The following is a 16,877-nucleotide window of genomic DNA, read 5'->3' as shown; positions in this document are numbered from 1 at the left end:
CAGGTGGCAATCCTGGGCCAAGGTCCGAGAATGTCGAAGAACAGAACTTTTCAAACTCGAAGAAATCGCAATGCGAGAACTTGTAGATGGAGAACCAGTAGCGCCAGAAACCCCTGAGTTGGCGGTACCCTCTACGAAGATTATTAGAGAAGTCCATAGTGCACTGTGAGGTTGAGATAATCTGATGGAGATTTAGAGATCCGGAGGACGCCACTAAGAAGATATGTTTCTCTCGCGTATCCACGTTTTGGGGTTGATCAGCGATTGTGTCATCACTTTCGTTCTGGACCATCGTTTCTGGGTAGGATGTGCCACCTGGACTTGATAGTATATTCGAGCCACCAATATTTGAAGGTTTGCCGCCATAATTACGGCCTTCAGTAGACACTACTGGGGCAGCCTTCGTTTCGGAGGCTCTCGCGCTAGGGCTGTGTTGGCGTACGAACTCAACCAGCACCTGCCCGAAGTCGAAAGGGACGTTTTCCCATCTTTTTTCGCCGCAGCTCTATGAATGGTCAGAGTCCCGAGGTCTGAATACGATCAGAAAGTCCACCTACACACGTCCATTCCAACTGGCATTCGTTGTCTTTCGGTGGTTGTTTTGGGGGTGTGAATGGCCACCAGGTCCATCGGTGTTTTGTCAACTCTTCCAAGGCAAATTTGACATGATCCGTCCAGGAAGTCTTGCAACTTGTTCTCATGACCATCTTGACAGGACTGGAGTGCCTAATCTCTGAGATGAGGCACATCAGCGGTTCACTTCTCCCAGTCAACTGAGCCAGCGTATGTTCCAAACCAGAGGATAGCTCTGCTTCTTCAGCTCCGGTACTGCTGCTTGAGTCGCCAATTGGCATCATACGCGATGGAGTCTCTTTCGGAGGCTCTGATATCAAGCCCCTGTTGTGTTGCGCCTCTTTAAGGGATGTTGGTGGGGTGACAAACGCGGACATTTGATCATCATCCAAGATGCAATGGGCTTCCAGGCTACTTTGATTTGGCTGACTTGAGCGCTGGTTACTTATTCCCATCAAACCCGTCGAAGCTTCTGGGGTTGTTGGCAAGGGTTTTGGGACGATCGCTGGCGTACGCATCTGAGAAGTGACCGCTACATGGCTGGCACCTTGCACCTGCTGTTGGTCTTTTAGGCTCTGACATGAGGAAACATTTGGTGATGCTATGGCATTTATAGCTTTTGTGCGAAAGTTCTGACCAAGAAAAAGGTCGACATTGCGCCATTGGTGGTCATTTTCGAGTACTAAAACGTTGACAGTCATGCAGGGGATGCCTGCTTCCGGAGCTTGGACGGACAGATGAACGAAAGAATTGAAGCTCATGAGACCAAACGGCGTTTCGTACATGTGACGGCGTTGACTTGGAGATAGCGGTAGCGTTTTGAGATTTAGGCTACGCGCAAGCAAAGGGGTTGCAAGTGAGAATTTGAAGCGAGTGTGCGCGGCAAGGCGCGTCTCGAAAGCGCCCTGCCCCGACTCAACCCTGATTTGGAGAGGGACGTCGACGGTTACACCTGTTGGCCTGTCGTCTAGGTTTTGATTGAAGAGCTCGCAATTTTCAGGGGATAGTAGACGCTGAGGCTTTGCCATAACTAGGGGTATAATCAGATAAAGTACTAGGGTGATTTACAAATCTGCTGTGACTAACCTCAAACTTTCCTCCAGCTGATTAGATGGGCCGAGGTTTAAGAAATAGGCAAACGGAAGACCAACGAAATGCGCTTACCACAAGGCTATCAAACCGCTAGGTGGATGATCACTCTTCGATACACATAAAACATTAAGCAGATCGTTGAGATGCCTCCCGATGGGTTGTGTTTGTCGGTGAGGAATTCGTTCTTTAGAATGGGTGTGTCAGGTGGTAAATTCGAGTGAGCGAATTTGACCAGCGACAACGTGATGTTGGGTTTAGGAGGGATTACAACATGTGCGGGCAAGAGAGCGCCAAAAGAAAGGCAGCGGCCTGGGCTGGTCAGGCTTCAATGCGCCGCTCACATGGTTCGCATGGATCGGAGCTGATTGGGCAGTCTACAGAGCCTCGAGAAAGAGTACAAAATGCCACTTCGTCGCTATCTCCATTCGGCAGCCTGTGGCTGTTGCTCATCATCCGCTCGGTGCCAGTTGATGCACATCGTGGCCTATCCTACTAAGATTTGGCATGCAAAAGCTATCAATATGTGCTGAATCAATATGACAGTGGAGTAGTTCAGTACACCTGCCCGTTTATTTGGCACTCAGCGTACCGTACCGGTGGTGCCGCCGGAGCTGGCACATAATGATCGGCCCTACAGCGCGGTCCCCTCCGGGCTGGAGTCGATGACAGTCACGTCGGATACAAACGCTGTGTTGCTCATTTACGATGATCTTTTGTGCTCATTCGATAACACTACATGAGTTATGCTACCACAAGATTCTTGCACGAGTGGTGTACGGGAATGCGTACACCACCTTTTCGGAAGACATGAGGATATCTTCAATCCTCATTTCCAGACATGGACGTGTACTTCGTGATCTCGAGCCAGTATACGAAGCAGAACGCCAGCGAAGACATGAAGCCCAACAGGGCGTATAGCAATACCATCATTTCTGAAATCTTTTCCCGCGAGCGGAGGCCCAAGACGCATTCTCGATGACTTCCCTCGGTTGCCTGGAAGCACTGAGGGGCTCGAGGGACAATGTCTGATGGCAGACTGCCATGTGACTTCGTACTTCCGGCCGGGGCGGGATCCAAGGCATCATCATCGTTCGATTCCTCAGTGCTGACGGCTCGGGCTGTGTTGAAATTGGCCCAATCGGGGAGTTTGCGTTTTTCGAGTCCTCTTGGTAGAGAGTCATACATAGGACCATTATCCTTGTATAAACCTGAGCCACGTTCTCCGGATTTCTCATCCCGCAGTATGAAGGTACGACCGAAATTGCTGAGGGTTTCCGACTTGATTGATGTTTTCCTGTCTGATCCATTGGACCAACTGACGCTGGAAAAGTCGTTCCAGTTCAATGGGCTGTCTTTCTCAGATCCTTCGGTCAAATGGGTGCTTGCTTCAGATGAATCAAGGCTTGAGTCATCTCTGTCGAATGGGTTGTCGAAAAGACCTGTTGCGCGCTGTTGCTGAACATCTTTGCAAGAATAGTAAAGGGATCCTTGGTCCTCTCTTTCCGTTATAGACGACGATGACGTTTCTGAGAATTCTGGTAAGGGGTGCTTCAAGCCCACTTCTGGACGTCTGTCAGAGATGGCGGCTGGGTGGCTGACACCAAGTTCCTCAAGTCTTGCGATTATCCTTCGTCCGGCCAAAAGTTCGACGCCTTGGGCTGCGACAAGCCAATCCTCGGCGACGGCAACATTGAATGTTTCAAGTCGGGAATCGCCTGCCAATGGCGACTCAACGGTGATGCTGACGAACGCTTTGCACTCGAGTATCCCAAAGGTTGTCTTGATTGTTCGTCCGGTAGGTTTATTCGGCAAAACTCGCAATCCTAACTTGTTGACGGTAGACCTGGTAATAAGCGACTGCTCACTTGCTGGCTCATATCTGGTGACGAGAGGGATAGAGTTGCCAGAGTCTTTGAGTGATTTGACCCACAACCGTGGGCAAGGTCTGCTTTCTGTATGAGCCCCGACGTCTGATGTCCTCAACTCAGTGATATTTGGCTCATGGTCTGAATCGTGCGAGTCCCTGATGAGACAACTCTGGTGCGATGTTTCTGTTTCTTCAGTTGTTTTCTGTTGAGGGGATTTGGGCTCCGCGAGGAGCGCGTCTTTTGTTCTCAAACTCGCTATGTGATTTGGCTGTGGCGATTGGTATATGGCAGCAGCATCTTGCACAGGCATTTTGTTCTGAACCACGGATTTTTGTGAACATCAGATTGAGATTGTTCAAGTGGCGGACAGATGGCTGGAAGTTCAGGCCAGGGCGTGGCTGTTGAGGCCCAATCCCCAGCATTCCTGCATAATGACCCAGTCCCCCATAAGTTTGTATGGACTGGGCTACAATACATGCAAAGCCTCTCCACTTGGCTCCGGATTGAAGGTTGCGACAGAGGCTACAGAGCTGCACATAGGACTCTCTTGTTGCTATCAACAACAGTATCCGACTTCTCTCCGAGTTGCGCTTGTAGTTTACCATCACTTTTGTCCTCACTATGACTTGCTACATCATAAAAACATATTCAATAATTAAAAGAAACGCTGCCGTGTGCCGATAAGGGGTGAAGGTTAGACTTGAAAATTCAGTCCAACTGGCGAGGTGCCCACATGACTGAGCCAGTGGATTCGTCTAAGTGATACCAATTTTGGCTTTCAACGCTCCATTTCCAAAATTGGTGAGCAGGATCCATTTCAAACTCTCTCTGACTTTCACCAACACCGTTCTCAGAAATGGCCGGCTCAGTCAGATGCTTACTCTGTCGCTCGCCCGAGCCAGCCGGAACAGACTGCTTTCTCGAAGAAGAGTAGGCTCGCTTTCCCCGTTTCTCCGCAGCTGTCCCTACATGGCCACTGTACATCGTGAAGTCTGTTGCTGGTAACGACGTTGCCTTGGATGAATGTCCCAGACGTGGGGAGTAGGAGGATTTCGTCCAGACATCACTCCGATGGGCGTCTTCGTCTGAATTTGGTACATGATGCCGGCCGTTCCCGTAAGACTGATGTGCGGAGTTATAGTCCATTCGCTCGAAGCCTACGGCTGGTGATCACTCTGGAGATGTCGTTTGTGGGCTTGAGCATCTGCAGTATCCAATCGCATCAATGAGTGATTGATTACCAGCCAAATGGCGAACATGAACTCACACAGCCAAAGTCTGCATTGAATTTCTTCAAGACTCTTGTATGTTGTCGAATTCTTAGCAAGAGGAACGTTCATGGAAGTTGAATTGAATTTGCCAGGGACAGCAGGGGGACCAAGAGATAAACCTGAGGATTTCACATCCTTCCTTGCTCATTCACAAACTTCCACAGACTCTCCCGGGTCATCCCAGAACTGAATTGTTGTGCGCATATTCAAGCATCTGTCCAGTAAGAAGACCATGCAGCATCATGCCATGGAATATTTGCAACCGATAAAAGGCCCTGTTGACAAGTTGTGGGCCAACTAACGGCTTCTCATCCCATAGGTCGTTTGGACATGGCGCCGCAACAAGCTGCGTCTTTAGATGCAGTAATCGAAAGCTACACCTTCATGCAGTAGATCTGCAAGCCACGCCGGCTAGTAAGATGGTTATAGGTGCCAGCAGTGCGTCTTTCCCACCCTCCAAGAAATTACAATTGAGAGGTGCTTATGCTGTATGATGCACCTCCAAATAATGGCTCAAAAGGAGAACTCGTGAGCCTTCGGGTCCGCCTCACTTTTTGAGGTCGCTCTAGTGTTGTATGCATGGGTGCGTTGGCATGAAAGCAAGACGCAGGCGAGCGGGGTGAATACCTAGGCCAGCGGGCCATCACCATGATCATGACCGTCGAATGCGATCATGCTGCATTTTCTAGGAGTTCAACTGCGGGGTCGGGCTGAAATTACAAATTGGACTTCCATCGATAGATACGCAGCGTCACGTCTGGAGTAGTCTTCACCTTAACAACTACACGAAGAACCTATGCAGATTTCGGTCAAAGTCCTGGCAGTTCAGACATCTGTGAATAGAGTCCGCTCAGCAGCCTCACTCGGGAGACGTGCTAGGGTATGAAACGGGCTGCCTAGGCTCTCCAGGTTGCCTTTCCTTAGTAGTCCGCAAGGAAAGTAGGCAACCGGGCAGGGAGCATCACGGTTTCCCATTAGATTTAAGCACAAACTCCGGGGCGGAGTTTTGGCATTTCAGCTGTGCTACGTTTGAACTTGACAGTATTCTGGTCCCATCCGTGCACTCTTTCTCGTCCGCTCTTTTGTTTATCATCGCGTCTCTCTCCGACGATTGTCATAGGCGACCACACCCGCTGAGAGCGATCACACAGATACATCTCCCACACTCATTAGGACAAGGCGAATGTCAGACCGTCCAAAGACTGGGACTTGCCTGTGAGATCCAGTGTCAGTTCGAAGACATCTTAATCATTTCCACAACCCAACGACATCAGCACGAAATCGAGCGAGATCTGGTGCAAAGCTACCACCCGAGCAACAGCACGAAGCGGCATTGAGTTTAACTCAAGTTGCACAAGAAACGAAGTCGGGCTCGAATTGTAAATCGACCAGTCGTGGTACAGTGGCGTACTACAGTATATCCAATCATGTCGACAACATCATGTGGACTACCGACCGAACAAAACAAGATATCGACTTTAAACACGACTGAGACACCCTTACATAGTATCGAAGGTCGCTTCTTCCACGTAGAGATCGAATCGGGCAGTGGCATCCTTCGAACTCACATGGCCGCCAACACCAGTTGGGTGTTCTCGGTTGTGACTGCCATGCTTGCCAACACATTAGGTCTCAGGACGATCCCAATGACACCTACACAACGACAACATCCATACCATACGCCATTTGGTATCAAATACCTGAGGGATTACGTCGACATGCGGATCCGGGCTCCATGCTCTGGGATCCATCAATTTGTGCTCATTCATGTTGGCGTTCTAGGCTCGGAAGAAGTGGAACGAGAGGAACATCTATTCATCGGCACCAACTTCTGGAGAAAGGTCGCTCGGAGGAGATCAGAGATCAAGTCAGAGAGTACGGTTGCTAGGGAGCTCTTGGAGCCCGACAAACATGTCTCGAACCTCTCACCTGAGAGCCCTGTAGAACCTGTGGAACGAAGAGACTCAACAGCAACTCCAATGCCTCCGCTAATCACCACAACCGGAACCGCCCCTTGTGGCTGTCCGAGACCAATCTGCACTTTAGCTGATGAGATAGGTCCGGATTCCGGCACGGACGCGGAACGTTTGGGCACCGGTAGACGCTCTCGGCCATCCAGATCTACGACCCGTTTGGAGGCAACGTCTCTATTCACGCATAATCATGCGTCCACCCCGCCATCCTCGGCGATAGAATTGGAAGAGGAGTCTGCGTTTTCCCACAACGCAACTTCATTACGAGACGACTTGCCCGGGAAGAGCGCACAGACTGTCAACGAAGCGCCAGAATATCTACCGGAGAGGAATTCGCATTCACCAGGTACTTGCGAATGATGAGAATTTTAATCCAAGATAGGTCAATTTCCTTATTGCATGAAATGGGCGTTAAGGAATAAAGGGACTCACACTGCATACGTCTCATAAAGTTTAACTATGAGGGCTATAGAAGATTATCTGTGATTACATTGAGCATGGGCCTCGATCGTGTCTTGAAAGACACCGGTGGCAGTGGAATCAACTCGACTTCAGCAACAAGATAGTCAATAGAGTGATCATCTTTTCGTTATATAAAAGAGCATTCTTATGTCAGAAGCATCCGCTATATTCTCATTTCCCGAGCAGATCATACACTGCGATGTGTGCCTCAATTTGGTAGCAGAATCCGAGGTCACTGTCGGCATCTAAGTCATACTCAAAGATTCAATTCAATCCAAGTTAAAACAGTAGAATGTAGATAAATAAATGCTATAATGAAATTCTATGATGAGACATAGAAGTGTAGGAACGAAACGCCGACGCCCCTTGATGCTTATCCACAAGTACACACCCCTAGAACCTTTTGATGTTGCCAGAACCTACACTACGGAAATCAAATGCTAGATCTAGAGCCGGTGGCATCCCTAATACCATCGACTTCTCATTATGCGACAGGTGTATTAACATGCCTTAATCTAACTCCGTTGGGCACCAGATGACGGAGCCTGTGTCATCATCGCGATGGAACCACTGTTCCCTCCCGATATCCCACGTCCAGAACTTATGAGCCGGGTCTTCTTGGAAGTCTTTCAAAGATTGGCTCTGCCCCCAGAAATTGTCGTCGAATGGAGATTCTTTGCTCCTTTGTTTGGTAACATCGACATCCAAGCAGTAGCCTGGAAAATAAGACTCAGCTGATTCGGCGGGCGATGATATATGTCGCTCTGGCTCAGCTACCTGATCAAATTTGAAACTCTCGAGGCATGGAATGAGGCCGTCCAGCGCCTGTGATGGCTGGAAGGCGGAGATTGTCTCGTCCCAGGGGCAGGTTCCCATTAAGTGATCATCAGAAGCAGCAAAGCGTACGGCCTCATAAGGTTGTTGAGGACTGTCGCTGATTTCAGACGGTTGATATGAAGTATCGCTATCCGCCTTACCGTTGGGCCTCGTATTGCTTGCGCTGAAGAATTGACCTCGATCTAGTTCGCTTTTGTCGGAACCCAACCCTCTCGACTTTGTCTCAGATGAATCTGACCAGGGAACGGGTGAGTCTGGTGGCGACGGAAGTAAGAACTCAGTTTGCAGTGCATATGTCGACATTGCGTGTGATCTCTGAGAATTCGGCTGATGCCATCTCAGCTTCTGAGACTGGGAGGGAGGATTTGGTGCGCTGATGCTGCGGTTGATTGATGTGCACTCTACCATGGCGGCGATGTTGGAGTCTTCATGTGGTAGGAGATCATGTAATGTTCTCAATTGACGAATAAGATTGAATAAACAGAACCAATGGTCCGGCCATTGGAGAGATCGATGGCAAGTATTGTCACCCTTCATCCGTCTTAAAAGGAATCCACGGTTGCAATGGCGTTTTCGAGCATCCGATACGTACTAGGCCTTGAGCAGCTCTGTGCGAATCGCAATCGGTCTGAAAGTGAGGCTGGCTGTAGTGGTTATCAAGAACATCGCCTCGTCTTATTTTCGGTAATGTCAGTTCGCTGAATCCCGATTGCTTGATGTTCGCAAACACGAGACGGAGTGGCCCTAGTGATGACATCGCTGAAGTGGCTTTCGTAATCTGCAGGCTTTTGGGATTGGAATTGGAATTGGAATTCACACGCATGCATTCATAGTAAGGGCTGACAATGATAAAAACTGCAAGCAGATCTGCTTACCCCAATGAACCACCGATGCATCCAATGGGATGATACGTGAACTTAGAATGGACGGTCATGCCGATAGGAGATATCCAGAAGAAGCCCAAATCGTTCTCGCCGTACGTAAATACAAGCGCTGGGCGCGAATTAACCAGTGATGACAATGATAAGGGACAGATTGTGTGTGGGGAACATGCATGGTCCGAAAACATCGCTGCAGGTAGACTCAATAAGATGTTGAGGGGGGTAGAAAGGCCCCATTTACGTGCAGGCACGAAGCTCTCTTCCCGTACGATCTTGACCACGTATGACTACGGGCGATCAGACGAGGCTTTCCGAAATGCCTTCGAATCTCGAAAGACAACGCTACTTCTTCCACGCGCTGGCTAGAAGCGCAATACCTTTGTACAATATTTCTCAGTCCAACATCTCGAATCGAAAAGTATATACCGCTTATTGTTTCTCGATTGCAAAGTGACTCCAACGTCATCATTTTCTCCCCATCTCCTTCGAAGCCTAAAGAGAGACCACAAACCTTCTTAACTGCAGAACGCTGAGCAGGCTGGGTGAGGCGGGTAGGAGGAGCTATCACTCGAGTATGCCTAGCATAATGGGGCCACACCCGGACGAAATAAGTGGGATTGAGGTCAAAGTTCCATTGATTTTGTAGTTTATCATGTTGCATTACGCCTTCGAAGCATTCTGACTGGGCGGTGCTGGCTGTGCTCGCCGACATTCAGTCTGTTGAGTGCTCTGTTACCATCTGAGCAGGCTATACCGCTCGCTATAGAAGCTGTAGCTTTCCTCCCACCGACCTTGAGATATATCCATATCCCTCTTCACAGATGCACAGGACTTAAGTCTTGCCTCATTCTGCTTGTTGCTCTTCTCTTCATCAGCCTCCACTCTCTTGACAGAGTCGGGTGGTCGTTAGTTGGGGCTGAATTATCAAAAAAGTCCTAGCAATCGGTCAGCCACCCTGCCTTACACTTTCCCTTTCCTTCTTTGTACTCAGTACTCCGGAGAACCCCGTTGTTGTCCTTTCTGACCGCCACCTATACAGAGACAAGTGACGCGTCGGAAGACTGGGAGGTGTGGAGGAGTGTACACACCCATACGATCTCAGCCACGAAGAATTAACCATGAGAGGCAACTTCTCTACTGGAGGTCATTACGAAACGACCCAAAAGGAACGACCGCTGTCCCAGCTGACCTTGGTTCGTCAAGCCACTTCGTTCCAAGAGCGGCACGCTAACTACCAAGCCCAGAACTTGCGTCGACAATCGTCTCTGACAAGGCCTAGTCATAATGGCTTTGATACACACGCATTAGTCACGCCGAAAGCACAAGCCCAGGCCCCTCGATCATCGATTCCTGCTTGCCCGCGGCCGAAAAAAGCGAAAACTACTGTTAAGAATGGATCGCGCAGAGTGTCCAGGGCAAGAGCATACAGTGTCGGTACCCAGCCGTCTCCTGCTAGGTCTGGGCGAAGTGCATCTAGTTTGAATGCACCCACTATTGAGACGTTGCGAAGCCAACCTCCCGATGAGTCACTATGGATTCGACCGCACAAAGTCGCGATAGATGCCGAACCAGTGGTCACTCACTATGATTCGAGTTGCAACAGTTCCCTCATATCAAAGACTGCGGCTCTGAGACTGGGACTACGGCCTCTTCCGTGCACACCTAACCTATGTTTGGCAATCATGACGGACTTTGGCGTCTTCCAGCCTGAGGAGTTCGTCAAAGTTGATGTTGAGACAACATGGTTGAAAGATAGCGAGCTGGGGGAATGCAATGTCACGGTAGTGTCTGGAAACATTCTTGAGTCCAAGGGTATCGAATTGCTCGCGGGCAAGCGAATACTTGAGAAGCTCAGGCTCAAGAATTCACTTTCCGAAAAGACCCAGGCCCAGATCGACCTCGGCTTTAATCGAGGAGCGGATCGACCCAGGACAATGCCTTCCATGGCGGACGGATCAGGTGAGCTCCAAGTCTTGAATTACATAGAAGACGAATGCTGACTCGTGAAGAAGACTGGGAACGGGCACTCTTGGAGAATGGCCAGCTCTGCGGTGCTTCTGACTACCTCCATCCTGGTATGGGAACACGTTCTCCATATGTGCCAAGCTACATCAGTGCTAGTGTAGAGCCATCGTTTTCTTCCGCAAATGATGCTGCGCCGGACTCGACAACCTGGACATCCATCCTAGACGCACAGTCTTTACCGTATGAAGATGACAGTTGTAGCTTGAATCAAGTCTTTTACGACGACGATTGCAACAGCTTCAATAGCATGGGAGACCAGAACCAAAGTTCCAACTTTAGTCTTCCAGGAGACGTAAATGGTCCACCATTCCAGTCCGTCTATAGCCAAGGCGCTATTCAGACCACACTTCAGATGGGCGTACCTCAACCCACGGCTGCTTCACCAACCATGAGCTATGATAGTGTTGGCTTTGCCGACTCTTGCATACCCATACCCTCATCTCAAATATTGGAAGCTCAGATGGCTTCCCAAGGATATTCTTTCATGTCTCAAGTTTCACAATCCCTCTATAACCCTGCTGTTGTTTCAAACTCAGAAGAAAACGACAGATCCATCTCCGAGGACTCTCCTGAGGAACAACAAGGCATGACAAGGTGGACTTGCAGACCATCGTATCCATCCTTTTCCATGATGTTGGCGCCTTCGCCGATGTTTGCTACATTCTTGCCGGAAATCCGTGTCGAAACTGTCTCTAACGGGACGGGCGCGCAAAGAAACTCGAGCCCACCCGATAGCACTACAAACGATGACCCAAATTCATTCCTCTGATACCGCTTGCAGTTCAGAAAGACTGAAACATTGAGACCCGATCCTCGGCAAGAGTCCTTCCGTTTGTCAAGGCGTTGGTGCCGGCCCTCTTGCTACCTCTGTACCTTGAGGGCACTGCCCAAAACTCTCCCCCTCCCACCTCTTTACCTGTCATTTTGTTATACAAATCCCAAAACAGGCTTGCATCTCAACAGCACCGGAGGATTGCCCAACTGGCGAGCGAGTGAGAACAACGTGGCGAAATTTCCTATGTATTCTTGGGCGCATTAGGGGCGAACAGAACCCTCATTTCTGGTCATCAAACTTCGCTTGGTGCAACTCATAGCTAAGCATTAAATGGTGCTCAAGGTCTATTGTGTTCTCATATTTGTGTCTCATGAATGTCGATTAATGATAGTGAACATTCATGCCGAATGATAAGAGAAAGTCTCCGGTTAATGTAGATGGATAATATATGACGACCTCTTAGCCCGAACCGACCCCTTCATTCTGGGGGTGCTACGAATGCGATGCACCTGCGGTGATATCGTCAAAATCGTGTGATTTGAACGTCGACAACAAGTTCTTTGATTCCCAACAATTAACTCCCCATTTAAGGACAACAATTGTAAGTCAATAGCTATCCAATGCCACACAATCCTTTGACATTCACGAGGTCTAGCTTCTGAAAGATGTATGTGTAGGTTGATTGGAAGGAAACCATGAACGCGCCTGGACTGGAAAACTTGGCCTGTAAAAGCTATTGCAGCCTTGATTGACCTTTTTGGACACCTCTAGGTACACGATAATCATCTCATCGGTTCTTCCCCAGGGTCCAGGTCATTCGCCAATGAATGGGAATGAGTGTCTCTTGCCTGATTTGCGCTTCGAAAGTGAACACGGGGGACAACGGTTCGCCTTCCTACTGGTCAAGATCAATCTTCCGAGAGAGGCAGAGTTCTATGTGTGCCTCAGGAGCTTCGATAAGTCTCGCGGACGTGCCGGAAATCGATCCGCTAGGCAGATCCTTTACTTGCTCAACGGTGATTCCTGTATGTTCGCTAAAAATCCACTGCGTCGCTGCGGCGAAATTCGAATAACCGATTTCTGTACGCCACTGGAACATGACTAGGGTTTAGATGAAATTACAGTATGTGCTGGCTGTGAATCATCCTCAGCTCAGCCACTGTGAAGCGAACCAAGCAGCTGTGTGACCAGCTAACCTAGGCAACGACATGGGGCGGTCGGGCTTCAATGCGTCAAGCATGGTTCACATGGTTCGCATGGCCGATCAATTCGCAGAGCCTCAAAAAAATGTTCAACCATGCCATCCTCCTTCCCTTTCTGCAGCTTACCACAGCGATTCATCGTCTGTCCGCCACCGATCGATGCACGTCCTGGACGGGCCTACTAGAGTCTGACTTGCAACAGCTACCCGTTTTCCACTCAAAAACAGACACATACAGTGCATCAACCCGTTTTGATCTGGTCTTGCGGTCGTCTCATTATTCAAATCAAAAAGCCGGACCCGGCGCCGGAGCTAGCTGGAATCGGCCCCACAACGCGGCCCCGGTCGAGTCCGTGGCGATAGCGGTCGCGCCGGAAATGGACGTCTCAACTCCCGGCTTCAACGACTTTGCTGGACTAGGCAATAGAAACAATCGCTTGAAATGATGACGTCTAGGCTCGCGGTAATCGTTTAGTTGAGAGACGAAGGCGCTTTCCCTTCATCCGATTCCCACATTGACCTTAGTCGCGAACGCGGGGCCAATATCAGCCTGATGCACACCTGAACGGATTGATTTCTCTATAAATGGCACAGTCAAACAATAATTTTCCATCAAGCAGGCCAAGTGGTTTTGCAAGTAACAATTGAATCTATACAGTATGTGATTCAACTTGATATGGGGTTCTAGGTAGGGTGATGTGATGCGTTGGCATCAGAGCGAGATCATAGAAAGCAGTACACAAGGAAGCTGTGAATCCTAAAACAGCGGGCTGGCTAATCCAGCTGCTTAGGAGCCCAGAGTACAAAACCTGTGCACTCATCCTTGTGAAACCAGTTCTGAGTCTCCGTATTCCATTTCCAGAACTTGTGTGCAGGGTCCATCTCAAATTCCCTCTGAACTGGTCCAATGACTTCTCCACGCTTTATATTTCCTGAATCATTCTTTGAGATAGCTTTGATCTCTGAATGAAAACGCGCATACTTCGAGTGATTTGCTTCCAAACCGGCGGATGATACCCCCTCACTCAGACGGGTCGACGCCGTGATAGATCCTGATGATCCATCAGAGAAGCTGTTCCGGCGCCTGGAAGAGCATCCAGATGTTGAAACACTTCCTATTGGTACTGGTGTAGATGGGCTTGATGATGGTCTCGCTCCAACGGAACCATCTTGTCTGAAGGACGGTTGTAGACACCCATGGTCCATTCGTTAACAGTTCTGAACACGCTAGAATTCTTCAGACCCATCTATCACAGGTTAGTCCCGTGTGTATAGCATAGTGCTGTGGTCGAAATGCTGAACGCTTACAGATAACACCAATACGCTTGTTCGTGGAAGACCTTTTTTTTTAAGAATCCAGAGAGGTTGGTTTATGGATTGACATATAGCTTGGAGTCAAATTTCAATTTAACCGTAGCGTTAGATGTGAGATTCTGAGGGTATGCTATAAAGTCAAAGAGCTATCTGAACAAGGAGAGTGACTTATGCCATGGATGTTTTATATACTATTCCTGCTGAACAGCTAGTGTTATCGCAATATCGAACAATTCATCACAAGGCAAACATCGGTGTAGAATAAGTGCATTATGCACACCGGTTCACATGTGTACCATGACAGCGTGGGGGCTTACGGGGTCCAAAACTGTGCCGTTAGAAAACAAGCGTCCCGTTTGTTGTATGAAGTTGCGTTACTTCAAAAGTACGCGAACATGTGAGCTCGGAGAGCATGCGAGAACTTTTTCTTTGGATGTGGACGTGGCATTTTACCGCCTCATTTGGTTTGAGTCCTACTTAGACTACAAGCTGTCGCAAATAGTTCCTTCAATGTGACCTAGCTTAATCTTGGAACATTTGGCCACGATGGTCGAAGATACGAGCCATAAAAAGAATAGCAGCGTGCCTCACTTCTTCATATGGCTGCGTGTTCGCGGACCCGGTCTCAGCAATCGAGCTTCACCCTCGGTGTCTGACTGCGCCTTGCACCAAAGTTATGTAACGAAGTCCTATTCGTCGTACTCAGAAAAAGGCTGTGAGTGTTGCAACCCCGGTACACATGTGCATGCGTTTAGCGCAAGGCGTCCGAGCTAAGCATCATCTTACAGGGCGACGTGTCGTTCGGATCATGGGAATTCCATCCCACATTGGAATTCGTCGTAACCTCAAATTCTCCGGGACTCTGCTCGGATTGGATTTCTAGAACCGCTTCGCACTGCTCATCAGAGAGATTCAATTCTTTGCCAGCACTCAGGTATGAATGCATGAGACGAGGCAACTTGAAGCAGCTGCGGTTCTGGATGGACGATAGATGCTCAACACGACTCCACTCACGCCTCATTTTCTTAATCTCGTCGTCCGCGTCCTTATTTCTGCCCTACAAACAGAATAAGCGGTCAGACAGGTCAGACAAAGATCAAGAGTTCCTTTCGGTAGCTTTTATTTCAGCCATATCTGGTGAACATGATCTGTTGCCGCAGGCTCTATTATAACGTCTGCGGGTGCTTCACCAAATTCCGAAGTGCGTGAAAGTCAACTTCCAATTTCAAAATTTCGCCACAGCAGCCTTGCGCGTGGCTCTCATTGCAGTATTACTTCACCCGGTGGCTGTATTGCCGAAGAGCGAGCTTAGCTTGACAAACAATACCGACCCGAGATCCGATCATCATTATTTTCCGTCGCACCCGCTGATAAACATCAGTGTCCCCAAGAATAGCTCATCAAACCCGAACACAGCATAACACCACGACGACCCAGACGCATCCTTCGTGTGCATTCTTTGATCAAGGCCACACACCCCCAAAAACAAAACAAAAGAATTAGATACACGATTTCGATGGCGCCGAATCCTAGGAAAAGTTCTCAAGAGGATTTGACAACACCGACCTATCCAACGGAATCTACCTCAGAGGGAGCGAGCAGCCAGCCCTTTCCCATGGTCGATACAACCTCGGACATGACGAGGCCGATCACCTGGACTATCTCTGGCGAAAGTTATAACATCATAATAGAAGATAGGCATGGAAATACGCTTCCTAGAGTGGCTCTGGAGGTCGGCGAGAAGGGCTCACTTATTCACCCCAATCTCGTCCGCGACCTTGGAGCCGCCCCTTTGCCTGTACCTCCGAGCAGCCTGGGGCTTTATTCCACGCCGGCGGGCGACTTACCGCTGCAAGGTTTTACATTTGTTGAAGCCATCGGGGCCAAAACGGCGTCTGCGGAGGTGACTACGCTCGCTTTTGGTATTCCTGACCAAAGAGCTTTTGCTCCAGGGATAGACGTCTGTATCGGAGGGAATGCACAGAGTAAAATAGGCCGTATGCATATGTTGCGGCGCGCTCTGTATGGCGCGGTTCACCAGACAGGCCTCCAGCAAGCCGGAGCAACATGCCAATCCTCAGAGGACAGATTGACTCAAATTTCTTCATCTACAGGTGGCCCGCCGAACGACTTTGGCGGACTCACGTTGGGTCGGAACTTCCAGGGTGCTACAGTAGGCGGGGGGCCTCCTACTGATATGCAGTGTCTGAGATGCGACGGCTTACGGGCGCCGGGAGGCTCACCTCAGTCTAACAGCGCGGGCGGGCGAACACTTTCTTCTCTTCCTGACGTGCAGAGATCATCTCCTCCAATGTCAGTAGACCTGGACGACATGTCGCTCTGCTCTTGCGAAGTTTCGACCTATGGACTGGACCCGGGAACATCAGCCAGAGCTTTGGACAACCAAGATAGCCTCGATGAGCAGTCGCTGACTCCTCAGTCTTTCCGATGAAGTTTCGCCAAGTGGCAAGCTACTTGGAAGTCGGGGAGGGGTTTACTTATGGCAGCACTGTGAGAGGTTCAAGCGGTGTTGGTAAGCATGTAAATAGCACTCAGTATGCCGACGACATGTCCGTCTAGTTACCGGGGCAAGTTTCTTCAATAG

General features: G+C 49.4%; 1 protein-coding gene across 1 annotated transcript; it reads right to left on the bottom strand.

Annotated features, from left to right (window-relative positions):
* Positions 1-515: 515 nt before the first annotated feature.
* Positions 516-1,601, bottom strand: CGCA056_v003689 (uncharacterized protein; the record flags this gene model as incomplete). Its single annotated transcript, XM_037318946.1, has 1 exon — positions 516-1,601. One exon carries the CDS (start codon positions 1,599-1,601, stop codon positions 516-518), a length of 1,086 nt encoding a protein of 361 aa, XP_037183612.1.
* Between the last annotated feature and the right edge of the window lie 15,276 nt (positions 1,602-16,877).

Source organism: Colletotrichum aenigma (genome assembly GCF_013390185.1).
Source record: "Colletotrichum aenigma strain Cg56 chromosome Unknown KSG_Cg56_contig02, whole genome shotgun sequence".
NCBI lineage: Eukaryota > Fungi > Ascomycota > Sordariomycetes > Glomerellales > Glomerellaceae > Colletotrichum > Colletotrichum aenigma.
This window is presented reverse-complemented; position numbering and strand designations above follow the sequence as displayed.